Genomic DNA, 14,641 nt, shown 5'->3' with positions numbered 1-14,641 from the left:
TAACTGTGAAAATGTTCTGTGTAAGCCTCTTCTGGGAGAAAAACAAACCAGTAAAAAAATAAACAAAAACGTTTTGGAAAGATATTCAGTTTCAAATATCCAAAGTCATTCCCATTAGTTCTACAAAACATAACTAAAGATGTGCCATTTGGCATTTAGTGTTAGTACCGTGAGTGGCAAGGGTACGACTAATAGTAATGTATCATAGTTATGGATGGTTTGGCTGATCTGATTACTGCATGTTATAAACAGGTGTTCATATTATGCAAAAATGATATTCATTGTACTCGTCCATTTAAGTATATCAAATAATTATACCTAAATTGTACGTGATGAAAAATGTTTAATCCTGGGTTTGTTTACCAAGGGGGACGTTTCACGACGGGGTTGTTGTCTTAGATTTCTTTCTGATACATTTAGAACAATAAATAAATAAATAAAATGAAATAAACTTAAACACATAGCTCTATGATGTACAAATAAAAAAGAAAATTTTTACACTTTTTGTCGCTACTTTATTTGTAACCCAGATTTCATTCTTCCATGGAACGCAAAGATGTGAAACATAATGGAAACAAATTTATTACAGCAACGTTCGTGCAATACTTTTCTTTGTCATATAGTCTCCAAAAGCAGCAGCCCTTGGCTCTTCCCTATTGAGCACTTTGTATTACAGGTCCTTCCACTATGCAACTACGCCATGATTAAATTTTGAGTTCCAGTCGTCATTATAAATCTGCATATAAAGTTTCCAATGGGTCGATCTGGCTGTCTTGGTCAATGAGACTGAACAAATTATTATTACATGACACCTCCAAGGACTCATCGTAGGAAGGGCACACTACTCCACTACACATACCCTACCATCCATGTGTATAATCTTTAGGAAATCTACCTTGTGGATGATAGTTCTAAACATTTTTACTAAAAGCATCCTGAATTACATAAATGTATACATAAATATAAAGTGTTAACATATTAATATAAAGCATTTTTGGTAAATTTCTGACTGTGGTTTTAGAAATCATTCAGAGATTCAATGTTGTAGATTTTACCAAATGCATGTTTTAAAGAGCAATTTTACAATAATAATAAAAACAAAAATCTTCCTATCAACCAGTATACCATTTCCTGGTACTGTTTCAAAATATGCATAAACGTGAACAAAACAGATCGAATTCTTTCTTGATCATATGAAGTGACAGATATTACTCAAGTGCATCCTATTCATCTGACGCCATTTATACATTATTCCAAAACAACGTTATACAGAACGAATCACTTACTGTACCTGAGTATTTAAGCAATTTCTATCAACTGCAGTAATATGTGACTAGCAGGGCTACCCCAACATCCTCGAGAAATTTATATATTCTTCCGGCGGCAAAATAAGAGTTGCCATTCGAACTGTATATAAAGTTGCATGTGTGCTATTTTGTCATGTTTATATATTTATTATTTTATCATTTCTAGGTTGCAAATGACCGAGTTAGGAAGCAGAAATAAAATGTTAGTTGTCATTCGAAAAAAAAAGTAAAAAACTATCTTAATCAAATGATATGCAGCATAATCTATAGTTAATAAACCTTGTGCAACATTATATGACATAGATTTCAAAGCACGGAAATTCATTTTCCCTGACTCTTGTTAATGCTTTTTGATCTCTTTGCAAAAAACGTCGTTAGATGGCCTTCCAATACCTACACATTATTTGCACATTTATAACAAAGCTTTGTTATGAATCTTCTGATGTGCTATTACGTTGGATGGAAAGCCGAAATTTTTTTATATCACCAATTACGCTTCTCTCGGTTAATATTTTATTCCATATTTTCATCAATCCAGTTTAGATACTCTGTTACTCGCGTATATACACCTGGATATCCTGGTTGAGCACATTTGCTTCCGAATGACACAACACCGGCCACCATCCAATGTCGTGTATTATCTGGAACCATCAAAGGACTTCCAGAATCGCCCTAAATGAAAATAAACAACAATATCACATAATTCCATCTTTGAATCAATACTCTCTCTCTCTCTCTCTCTCTCTCTCTCTCTCTCTCTCTCTATATATATATATATATATATATATATATATATATATATATATATTTTTTTTTTTTTTTTTTTTATGTATATATATATTCAAAAAATTAAAAAAAAAAAATAGTCAGAAGACTAATGCGGACAGAATCAAATCTTTAAAACAATTTCGAAAAGTACTGGGTATAATATAAGGAAAAAATTTTACTTTTATATGAATTAGTTATAGTTTTTTTTACCAAATTACTCAGTTTAAAAAAGTTTCTTAATAATTATGATTTCAAACTCATGCACATGATGATTGATATCCAGTGACTCTAATACCGTTTATTCCTCAAAGGGAGTTGGCAGAGATCCTTTAGCACTAACTTTTTGAAGACAGATTGCAGCCCGTCTCCTTCAAGCTTTCACTAGTAAACCCAAGCTGTGAATGAATCGAAGTTTTTTAGGGAAGGGAGAGCACAAAAGACAACTGCCATTTCATCGCCCTAAGCCTTAACACTCATACATTGTTCGAGTTCTACAGTCGATTTTTTGAGATACGGAGATAAAACAATCTGAGTTTCCAGGAGAAAACTCTACTTGCCCGTCCCAGAGATGGACAAACTCGGAAATGATCGAAGAAAGGCCTAGAAAAAGTCTGTACAGTTGGCGACTAGAATCAAACTTACACGGCCTTTCTTTTCGTGGCTTAGTGCTATGGGTGCATATGTTATGTCCATAGGGCTACTGGCACCATAATCAATATTTCAAGAGTTTATTTCTGAAGCAATTCTGATTTTCTGATCAGGTAAAAAAAGAAGTAGTGAATCAAACTGAAACGATTAATTAAATGTCCATAATGATCACCGTCCGCTGGGAGCCAAAGTAAATCTCGTTCGTATATGGAAAATGTAACCATGCGAAGATTTTCAACGTCATTAACGCATATCCAGAACTAGTATTCTTGAAAATTCCTTTGAATTAGTTCATTCATCTATTGTGCTGCTTATCTTGCATTCACCACTGTTTTTCATATAATCCTGTACATGAAAATTGTGGTGGTCCATTCTACAAGCTGCAGAAATGACAACAGTTTAGGGCAATGGTCGCCAAAGTGGTCGATATCGACCCCCAGGGGGGGTCGATATAACATTGTTAGGGATCGATTCGGGCTCAGAGGTCGATAGAAAAATATAAGGCATCATTGTACGGGTAATATTTAATTCGGTTAACTTGGACTACCTCCATCCTGAATGACAACGCAATTAAGAGTCAATCGTAGGAACAGTGACATGAATAAGACCGGGTGATTATAGTTATAACTATAATCACCCGGTCTTATTACGAATAAACGGATGCGTGGTTCCCGCCCGGCCGGCGCGGCGGGAACGAGATGGCAACACGTGCACGGTTGCTTATTTACTAATACTTACACGTATTCGATCCCAGTCTCATTTTTGCCATCGGCATACAAGTGAGCGTTAATGTTCTAAAATTCATCAACATACATATTATAATTCAATCGTTATTCATTCACGAACTAAACTTCTCTATGTTGAAGAGTTGAGCAGGACTGGTAGTAATACCACTGATATTACTAGTGATAGTAATAGTAGTAGTAATAGTAATATAATAATAATATATACTATATTATACATACAATAAACACTGTAATTAGGAAACAAACAATCTAAAAACTCACATAAGCGTCTTTTTCGCTTGTCCTATTATAATTACGTCATAGTAAAATAGAAGAGGTCGATAAAACGTCAAGAAACTCTTGAAGGGGACTGCGTTATATTCTTAGTGAAATGCAGGGATTCTATCTTGCAAGCAGTATATGTGTAATGGTGTTCAAAGAGGAAAATTCTCTAAAACGACTTGCAATTAATTTTGCAAAAATTGCTAGACTTTGTAGAAAGGGGTAGAGTCCAAACATCTGGCTCGCTACCAACGTTTGCACAGAACAGTTGTTGGAAATTACAATTCGTTGTTCCGTATGGATTGTCACAAACCCATAAATGGACTTGTTTCTATTGTTGTTCTCTTGTTGACTTCATTACAAGTAAACTGTGTCTCACTGGGAAATAAAATGTGGTGATAAAACTACAAGTAGCGAATTATTCGTCATGGAAATTGTCGCCAATATTCCTGAACAGTAGCAATTGCTTAGCCATTAAAAAAAAAATACAATATACAAATTACACATCCTTATGTTCTTTATTGGAAGATGTAAACAGTATGTTCACAGTTACTTTCAATAATCATGTAACAATAGTAATATGCTAGATGGAGTACTTTTCACTGATGGGCTTCTTGACTGTGAATATAGGCAAGCCCATCTTTGCAGCATTTCCAATATCAAAAGCACTCGTGGCCTCCCATGATGAGTTTTGGATTCCATGGGGATATCTGGATAATAATAATAATAAATCGCTAACACCTTTTATTCCCTTAGGGAGTAAGCAAGGCCTTTTAGCCTCATCTAGTTTCTGGATACTGTGTGGGCAGTTCGATCTCCACCGGAAGCTAATCAGACATATGGCCCAAGACTATAACTAATTATAAGCGGCACTAATGAAGAGAACTGGCAAACCAGTGCTGCCATCTCTTCGTACCTAACTCTAATAGGATGTTATTGTCTGAAATAGTGTGGGGTCTATTTTCTTGGGTTTATGGGACGAAAAGCCCGAGTTTTCGGGAGAAAATTGTAGTAATAATAATAATAATAATATGTACTTCAATATTGTAATATATCAGGCCTGCTAATTTTAATTTTTTATAAATGAAGCATAGAAAATCATTGCGATAACTTGAACGAGTTTCGTATTACAGATTAAAAAATCATGTCGAATTTTTTCAGATAATTTTGTATACTACTTTCATTCCAAACTATGCGTTTTTTCCTAGCAGTGCTATGAGTATACACACAAAATTATGAAAATCAGATTAACGAAATGGCCATACAGACACAAACACACACATACAGAAATATATATCTGGGCTTAATTTCGCTTAATCTTGGCAATAATTCGCAAATATTTTTGGCTAAATGAAAAAAAAAACAGACTTTTCATTTGGTTTCACTTTAATTTGGCACTATATTTTATCAATTTATATAAATTAAAATGTCCGGATATTAAGATGAAAACTAAAATAAAACGATAAATAAAATATGCTCCAAGCTTATCTTCTGTCCATCGTTGATCTTGTCTTCGAGCAATATACCCAGCCCATTGCCACTTCAGATGTTTCACTCTTTCTATGATGTGAGAGACTTTGATTTGATTTCTTATCTACACATTCCTTTTTGTGATCCAATCTTGTAATGACAAACATATTGCGCTTCATTTCATATTAAATTGTGTTCTTTTTAATTTTTGAATTTCCTTTGCATTTAGGGTTAATGTTTCACAGCCATATGTCAATATAGGAAGAATACATTGGTTAAAATCTTTTGTTTTCAGGCATAATGGTAACTAGTTTTTGAATATTGACTGTAATTGTCCAAATGCTTTCTACCCAAGACAACTATCCATGATATTTTACTCCATTGATATCCGTTGTCCTAAGTACATGTAATGATCTGCTTGTTCAATTTCATCATTATTAAGTTTTATTAGTTCTGGCTGTGCATAGCTATTCAACATTACTCGAGTTTTCTTTAGATTTACATTCCAGCTACAGAAGGATTCACCTGATGATGACGAGTAGTGCTGGCTCTCTTTTATTTTAAAATGATTGCATATGTTTTGCATGTATGAGTAAGTAAAATGCATTGACATTTTGTGGGGGGATACGAAAGTAATGCATCCTATTTTTTTTTTCAAGAAAATATAATTTAACAAGGTTTAATCCTTTAACGTTGAACACAATTCTGTCAAACTTCATCAAAGTTTCCATCATTTTTACACTTTTGTCACTGTTAAGTGAGAAGTCGTTATGCCGGTCCTGCAAAAGTCATCACCGCAGTCGAAGTTCTTCACGTACAGCTTGTTTCTGCAGTTCGTTTATTCGCAAAACGACGTCCTCGCAGTACATTCCTCTAGTTGGATGGTTCCAAATTCGGGCCGTAGTTGAGGGATCAGTCCATCCAAGTGTTACATTGTATCCATTTATTTGTGTGCAGATGTGAGGTTGAGAGTTGTAATAGAGAAGGGGTGTTCATTCATTTCTCTGGTGGGCTGAACTCTACGGATGTGTTTTTCCTATACATGTATCTCTATAAGGGATGTTATGAGGGTAATTCCCCTCTTCCTTATTATTATTTTTTTTTTATTCTTTTTTTCGAGCCCAGCGTGGAAGAAAGCTTTGCACATCAGACTGGATAACTGGGTAATTTCACACACTGAGTGGCGCTGCAATCGGTCACATGAGCGCAGCATACGAGTGATTCAAAACTGGCAGCTGTTATAGATGCACGTACGAATCAGAGAGTGGCGATTGAATTCCTTATTTCGGAAGATGTGAGTCCGATGGAAATTTATACGCGTCTGAAAAATGTGTATGGAGACGATATTTAGACTCCAGATTTATATTGGATTAAAACATATTTCATATGTATTAATCCAATGTTACAACCTCACATTGTAACATTGGATTAATACATATGAAAGGCATTATTAAAGAAATTATATTTTCTAAGAAAAACATAGGAGGCGTTACTATCGAACCACTCATCTTTTTAGAACATTATATAATTATAATAATTTGAAAGCATTATATCAAAACTTATTATATTGAAGAAAGATATCTGGACGATTTTTTTTTTTTAAATTGGGATTTATGCATAAATCAATGCATAGTTTTAGCAGATTCTTTCCCCATATATAGCAAAAGAAAAAAAAAAACGAATGTTCAAAGATAAAATTTGATAAATCTACTCGTTCATTAGATATTGTGTATACTGCTTAAGAGGAGAGGGTGGAGGAGGACAGACATGAGCGTTCTGATAAAAATTAGGCGCCTGAACAGATAGCATCGATGGCAGAGTCATATTCGAAATGAAGATATCAGAAGGGAATTTCATATAATTTGCATTCAACAATTTTTGTCAAAAAATATATATATATCTCATAAACAAATAATTTAACAATTGAGTATTAATTTAATCCACTGTCTGGGCAATTTGAATAAGCTACCTGGCATGCGTCTCGTCCCCCTTCAAAAAATCCCGCACAAAGAAAACCTTGAGATATTGGTTGAAAATAGCGTCTGTCACAGTCTTTGTTATCCCAAATTGGCATGGTTACTTGCTGGAGAGAACCACTTCCTGGTCCGCCTACATAAATAAATAAAGAAAGAAAAAAAATCCAGATGTTTAGATTTATTTAGTGAAAATATAGCCTAAATACACTTATTAAAAAATACATTTGTTCAATAAGTAATGTAAAGGTGTAGTAAGAGATTCCGAGAGTTTCAGAAAAATTCGAAACGTGCAAAGATTGGATGTAATCAAATTTAAAGAAAACACGAATTATATTTTTAAGAAATAGCTATTTATCAAAACAAAGTTATGCTGAAAAGATTTTATTACCTGTATTACTCTTGTACACGATTATTTTTTGTGTAAATATATATAAAAATGGATAGCTAGTCACATTAGCCATGGATATAATTTGATTCTTTTTCTATTCTGTCTGAGAGATTGTTTTAGTACATTTTAATATTATTAATTTAGTACGTTTTTCGAATGAATTACTAAATTGAGGAATTACGGTACTTTTTTTTTTTTTTACAATAAAGTTTGAATTTACGATTCATTTTTATTTTATTTTATTTCCCTTATAAAAGTCTCAGCGATTTTGCCAAAATTGCACATCACCATCGCAGACTAAGCGGAATTTATATATTGTTTTAAAACATGTTAATCATTGGTACCAGTTATTTTATATTTGAAGAAATATTAAATGAACTTTAAAATATCTTTAAGAAATATTATTTAAAATAATATTTCTAAAACAAATATGAAAACATTTCAGAACATTTTCCAACCTATTTAATAAAAATAGACAAATATGAGAAACACCATTATTTCTATAGTCTTGTTATTAGATATATATGTGACGAATGCAAAGCTTTATTGGATTCGAACCCGGTCTTTCCAAAGGTCAAGTTCAGTAGAGTTTTTTTAAAAACTCTATTTTATGATTAAATGAAAGAATAGTACGAATTACTTTGCTATTACAAGTAGTTTTCAGTAGTTGAAATGGTGATTGGAGCTTGATCCACATTTCACACAAGCTCTATACAGGCCTCTCTTACCCAAACACGCACAGCAGTCCCACCCCTTATCTGCGGGGGATACGCTCCGAATCCTAAACATATACAGCTTCCTCTACATACACACCTATGATTTAATTCTACAGCATAATATATACACATGTTTTTCCTCTACACATACATATACATATATATATATATATATATATATATATATGTGTGTGTGTTTTTCCTCTACATACACACCTATGATTTAATTTATAAATTAGACATGGTAAAAATTAACAATAAAATCGAACAATTTATAACAACATATTACTACAATAAAAGTTATCTGAATGAGTGGAATCTTAGCAACCTCAGCATACCTTGATTATTTATTTATTATTTTATAAAGTCGAGAACTTTCACATTTTTCAGTTAAAAGGAAACATTTTACGGCTTCTCTTTGGCATATCCGAATTGCCAACATCACTACTCTTGCGCTTTGAAGTCATTATCAAGTAAAATAAGGATTATTTGAACGCAAGCGCGGCGATACTGCAACAGTCGATCTGATAACCGAGAACTATTCAGAACGGCTCTTAATTCCTGAAAGGCAGGAGTCGCGTATCTTTCTCCACCTTTGCAACGAGTTGCCCTGTGTTGGACTACCTCTGGGATCAGCCGAATTGTCTATTATTAAAAGAAACAGCCACATTTCGGCAATGTAAAATTACACAGGCAAAGTGGATATTAGATCCAACATTATTTCAAAGCCGAATTTTTGTAGAAAGTATGAAAGTTACGTAAGTTGACCTGACAGCTTACGAGAATATAACTAACAATAAAATATTTGTTAGTTATATTTTATAACTACAATTAAAAAACATACTACAATAAAAGTTATCTGAATAGGAGTGGAATCTTAGCACCTTCAGCATACCTTAATTGTTATTATTTATTAATTCCTGATTTCTGAAAGGCAAGAAGCGTGTATCTTTCTCCACCTTTGCAACGAGTTGCCCTCTGTTGGACTACCTCTGGGATCAGCCGAATTGCCTATTATTAAAAGAAATAGCCATACTTCGGCAACAAAAAATTACACAGGCAAAGTGCATATTAGATCCAACATTATTTCAAAGCCGAGTTTTTGTACGAACTATGAAAGTTACGTAAGTTGACCTGACAGCTTACGAGAATACAATCCTTGGCATCCTCGAGTTGCCTTTAGCTACTTAGTCAAGTAGGTAGTGCAAGCAAGGGCAACTCGAGAATACCGAGGGTTGTATTCTCGTAAGCTCTCAGGTGAACTTACGTGACTTAAATAGTTTCTACAAACATTCGGCTTTGAAATATTTGCCGATGTAATTATAGATTGTTTATTTCTGGATTTTTGATTTAATATTTTCTGACAGCGGTTGATCGCGGATAAGGGGAGACTACGGTATACACGCAGGAAGCTATTATTTTACGTTTCCTCTACCTATGAAGATTCAAATTAACGAACATTTCAAAATCAACAAAACACAGTAATCAAAAGCATAAACTAGCAAAAGACGAAGCAATGAAACGCAGCATGTCGGCAGCGTTCGGGACAGTCTTTTGTTTTCTATTATATGGCATTGCGGGTAGAGATCACAAAACACTTTGTTTACGTTTTGGCCCACCGCGAACTAAAATATAAAGATCACTGAAAAGTGAGTTTTACTAATATTAGTATTTAAACAATAAATTCAAAGATATCACCTAAACGCAGAGCCAATTCGACGTCTTCCTCAGTTAAAAAAAAAAAAAAAAAATTGAAAATAATTTATCATTGAGGAAATAATGGAAGTGATTTGATGCATCGAATCAAATGAGGGTCACTGTAATGTGTAATCCATTAAAAACTTGTTGTCATATGTTGTTTAGAATCATTCTTCGTGTAAAATAATTATAAAATAATCATAATTTTTTTTATATAAAAATTGCAAAATTATTGACTTGTAGAGATCAGTTTTCGTATACTGAAGGAGGCAATCTCATTTCAATAAATTATAGTTTCAATTTATGAATGATTCACTTTGTGAACAGTGGGCTGAACGAGGCCTAAAGGCCGAGAAGCGATACCCCTAAGGGATTGAGGTTTTTGCAATGCCAGGCAACTCGCGGTAAAGATGAAGTAAGTCCCACTTCGCCGCCTTGTAAAGATCACTTTAATATCTTGTCACCGTATCAAATATCAAGCTGATGAGAACAGATACCACACTTTCATTCCCCAAAACACCGAGAAGCGAAAAGTGCCTTATTCTTATAAGTTTATTATCTGATACAGGCCTCATTGGCCACTGAGATATTAAACTGATTTTTTGGATGGCACCGAAGTGCGTGTAGATTACTCCACCTTTGCTACTAGTTGCCATGGTGTTGCACTAACTCTAGGATCAGCTGCCTCGATCGAGTAGAGAATATAACTATTGAGTATCTCCCAGCAAATATATATAGCTATTGAAACAAATTTTTTCTAACAAAAAGTTTATGTGTGTGTGTGTGTGTGTGTGTGTGTGTGTTAAAGATAAAAAGAAATTTTATACTTGATAAAAATAAATAAATTATTTTTATCAAGTATAAAATTATTTATATACTTTAATAATTATTTTTATAAATTATTAAAGATAAAAAGGAATTTTATACCTGGTTTTAATATCCTTTTCCCAAGTAAGCTAAACAAAGTTTTGCGCGTGAAATATATTCATGTCTGAGCTACTTGTATATAAAGACTAATCACTTCATATCACTTGCCTTAGTATGTATCTCATAATGCAAATCATAATGGGAAGGGCCACTACCCAGACCGGTTTCGACCTTTATTGCAGGTGATAAAAGGATATCACCTGTAAATTGTTGACGTGCCAGCAAAATTCTCGGACATGCCACCTCTGGCACGCGTGCCATAGGTTCGCCATCTATGCACTACATGTATGGGATTGAAGAAAAATGACAAAACTAGTAAAACACAACAGATAGTTTATTATCAACAATTGTTTGTATAAATTTACGCATTCTGAATGAACTTACTTATTTTTATATATACTTAATTACCACGTTTTTTATTATTATTATTATTACATGGCGAAATGTGACGCGAGGCACGCTATCAGCACACCGATTACAATACCATTACGAACGACTGAAGCAATGCAGTGACACGTGACCGGCTATAAGAACAAAGTCAGTTTCGATGCTCGAATTCTTTATGACGTGTAATGCTGAATCGTGAGGAAATAAGTTCTTATTTCTGTGTACATTTATGAGCAGACTTGATCACTGTGCTGTGCATTCGAATGAAGCACTACGTTTAGAGACTTAAAAGGAAAAACTAGACAATCATCAAATTTTAAAGCAATAGGTATTTTCACATGACGTAATGAAACTAATTTTCCTGTTCGACATAATGATTTTATTAGTTTTTTTTTATCCTAGTTTATTACTAATGTGGTTCCAGATGATAATACGAACGCTGAATGAAGAAAACGAGCCGATTTTAAAACAGATTTTCAAGGGGGCTCTTTTCAGCGATCCTAAGAAAACATATACTTCCCCTCACGGCAACCACCTTACTGCGAAAATGCAAACCTAAACTAAGTTTTCCTGTAGCATTAAAAACATACTAGAACGAGTCAATATTTAGTTAATAATAGAAATAGAAATATTTAGAAATAGAAATAAAAAAATTTAGTTAAAAATTAAAAATAGCAAAATATTCTGTATTTAGTTGAAAATAGAATAATTCGAGTATTTAGTGTAAATAGAAAGAAATGGAATGAAAATAACCTTCTATAGCAGGGGATGTCAAACTGGCAGGCCGCGTGCGTCCCTGCTGCCTCAAGGAAAGATTTTCAAAAAAAGGATGGTTGCTTTTTATAATTAAACAGAAATACCGTATTTACTTGAATATAACTCGTCCTCACATATGACTCACACCCCTGTGCCGTGATTTTACTTTATGAAAAAAGAAAGTAAAAAGTTTTGCATGTACTGTACATCGCACACGAAAATAAAGTTTAACCACTTTCACATCGGGACAATAACTTGCTCCCCGCGGTAAACAACAGGCCTTCCCCAACCTGCGATTAGAGACACCTTAAAAACGGCACTAACTAATGAATCATTTGTCCCCTCCCACATTAACCATGCTGTTTAGACTTAAGCAAAACCACATGTTACACTGTCAAACACAGTATCTAACTAAAATCTATTGTTTTTAGTTAGATGTGTGTGAGTGCCCCACTAATTCAAACACAAAGCTGCAATAAAATTTGTAAATATGTTAAAACGAGACATATAGAGTGAATGTTGTTAAGACAGTTTCAGATATTATGAAATTTGGTTGAACAGAATTAGCGTTTCAGCTCAAAAATGTCGCTTGACTTCGTGTTTTGGTAACGCAATCTTTTGTTAATATTGCACCAATCATATCCACATCTTCATAGCTGTTCTATCTCTATTGGCCTACTATTGCTATCTATTTCACGTTCTGCTTTCACTTCTCAGACATTCGTGAAGGGTGTTCATTACGTATCTAAATAATGGGAAAGAAGATGACGCTATTTGGATAGATGACTTTGACAATGCACACAAGAAAACAGCTCTCGTGTCCGGAAGTAGCTATAACGAAGAGGAGATTCTTGGTAAGTCATCCCCATTTTCAGTTTTTTCCTGAAAACTTTAGTTTCTAAAAATCCCCGCATATATCTCGCACCATGATTTTTTAGCTTTAATTTTGGGGGGGAAAAGTTCGAGTAAATACGGTATCGATTTATTCGTTTTCATACGACATTTATAATTAAAATATGGATGCAACGACCTGCTATAATATAATTGCAGTAATAAAAATTTATATCTCAATTTCGATGTTAGATCCGATCCTAATCAATCATAAACTATATTTATGCTTTCATTGTTCATTTATAGCACGCTGCTGGTAGCGTACTGAAAAAGTTGAATTCTATTGGCTACCAGCTGTTCACGTGACGCGCAGCATATGCATTCATGGGAATCTAGCTATGAGTTTATAATTGCCTGCTACAATTAGTGATCTTTGAAGTCAGTGAGACGAACACGATTCAACGACAACCTAGCAGTGAGAGAGAATCCCTTTTACTATTAATTTTTATTTGCAATAGTATCGTGCACTGGTCTACAGTTTTGTGCGTTTTTGTTCAAACGTTTTTATAAAAACTGTTAATAATATTAATAATATATTTATTCACCGAGGCAATGTCGCTTCCCAAGCCAACAAGAAAAAGAAAACTTGCTGATGAGAGGAGAAAATTTCAAGAAAAATGGGAAATAAATTACTTCTGCACTGAAATAAAGGACAAAATTGTGTGCATTATTTGTAACGAAACAATTAGTGTCGCCAAAGAATATAATATAAAAAGGCACTACGATAAAATTCACAAAGAACAATATTCACGCTTTGAGGGTAAACTGGGAGAAGAAAAATTAAGAAGTATGAAGAATTCAGTTCAAAGTCAACAACAAGTATTTTCAAAAATTATGAAAGATAATGAATCAGCAGTGAGAGCCAGTTATGAAATCAGCTATTTATTGGCGAAACATTCAAACCTTTTAGTGACGGTTCCTTGTTTAAGGAGTGTATGATAAAAGCAGCTGAAAACGTATGTCCCAAAAATGTGCAAGCATTTCGCGATATTTTTTTGTCCAGAAATACTGTGATGGAAAGAATAACCGAAATGGCAGATAATCTGCGTGACCAGTTGCAAGAAATATCCGCAAACGTACAGTGCTTTTCAATTGCACTTGACGAAAGTTTCGATATTCACGACTTGGCTCAAGTTGCTTTGTTTCTTCGGGCTTGCGACGACAATATGAATATTACTAAAGAGTTCTTGGAAATGATTCCCATCCATGGAAGCACTACAGAGGAAGCCATTCTTGACGCCGTGTGGGGCATTTTGGTAAAATACCAACTTCCTCTGAACAGGCTCGTAGCAGTGACAACCGATGGTGCTCCAGCAATGACAGGCAAAAATAAAGGTTTTGTGTCAAGACTTGCAGCCAAGTTAAAGGAAATGTATCCAGACATTCCAAAACTGCAATCTTTCCACTGCATTATTCATCAACAGGTTCTGTGCTCCAAAGTTTTGGAAATGAGCAGCGTACTCAAGCCTGTGACAAATATCGTGAACTTCATCCGATCCAGAGGCCTCAATCACCGCCACTATGCACAATTTCTAAATGACTTGGAGAGTGAATTTGAAGGGCTACCTTATTACACGGAGATTCATTGGTTATCTTGTCATAAAATTCTAAAAGTTTTTTTTTTTACTTTTAGAGGAGATCAAATTGTTCCTAGAAATGAAAAATCATGATGTTGCATTTCTTAATGATCAGACATGGGTAC

The 14,641-nt window shown here is 34.1% G+C and overlaps 1 protein-coding gene and 1 non-coding gene across 2 annotated transcripts in view; one reads left to right on the top strand and one right to left on the bottom strand.

The window, feature by feature from the left end:
* Positions 1-1,383: 1,383 nt before the first annotated feature.
* The window catches only part of LOC150098884 (proclotting enzyme-like), a 53,687-nt gene continuing 40,429 nt past the window's right edge, over positions 1,384-14,641 (bottom strand). The window contains exons 8-9 of the mRNA XM_090405607.1: positions 7,170-7,309; positions 1,384-1,979 (exon numbers count right to left, since the gene is read on the bottom strand). Coding sequence (XP_090261733.1) covers positions 1,821-1,979; positions 7,170-7,309 — 299 coding nt within the window. The 3' untranslated portion in view covers positions 1,384-1,820. The remainder of the gene's footprint in view (positions 1,980-7,169; positions 7,310-14,641) is intronic.
* Positions 10,477-10,669, top strand: LOC150098885 (U2 spliceosomal RNA). The gene has a single exon (XR_016549565.1). It is a non-coding gene; the product is annotated as a U2 spliceosomal RNA (small nuclear RNA).

The sequence above is a fragment of the Typopeltis vanoorti genome, chromosome 15 (assembly GCF_054136105.1).
Source record: "Typopeltis vanoorti isolate ZY-2024b chromosome 15, IOZ_Tvanoo_1.0, whole genome shotgun sequence".
Classification (NCBI taxonomy): domain Eukaryota; kingdom Metazoa; phylum Arthropoda; class Arachnida; order Uropygi; family Thelyphonidae; genus Typopeltis; species Typopeltis vanoorti.
This window is presented reverse-complemented; position numbering and strand designations above follow the sequence as displayed.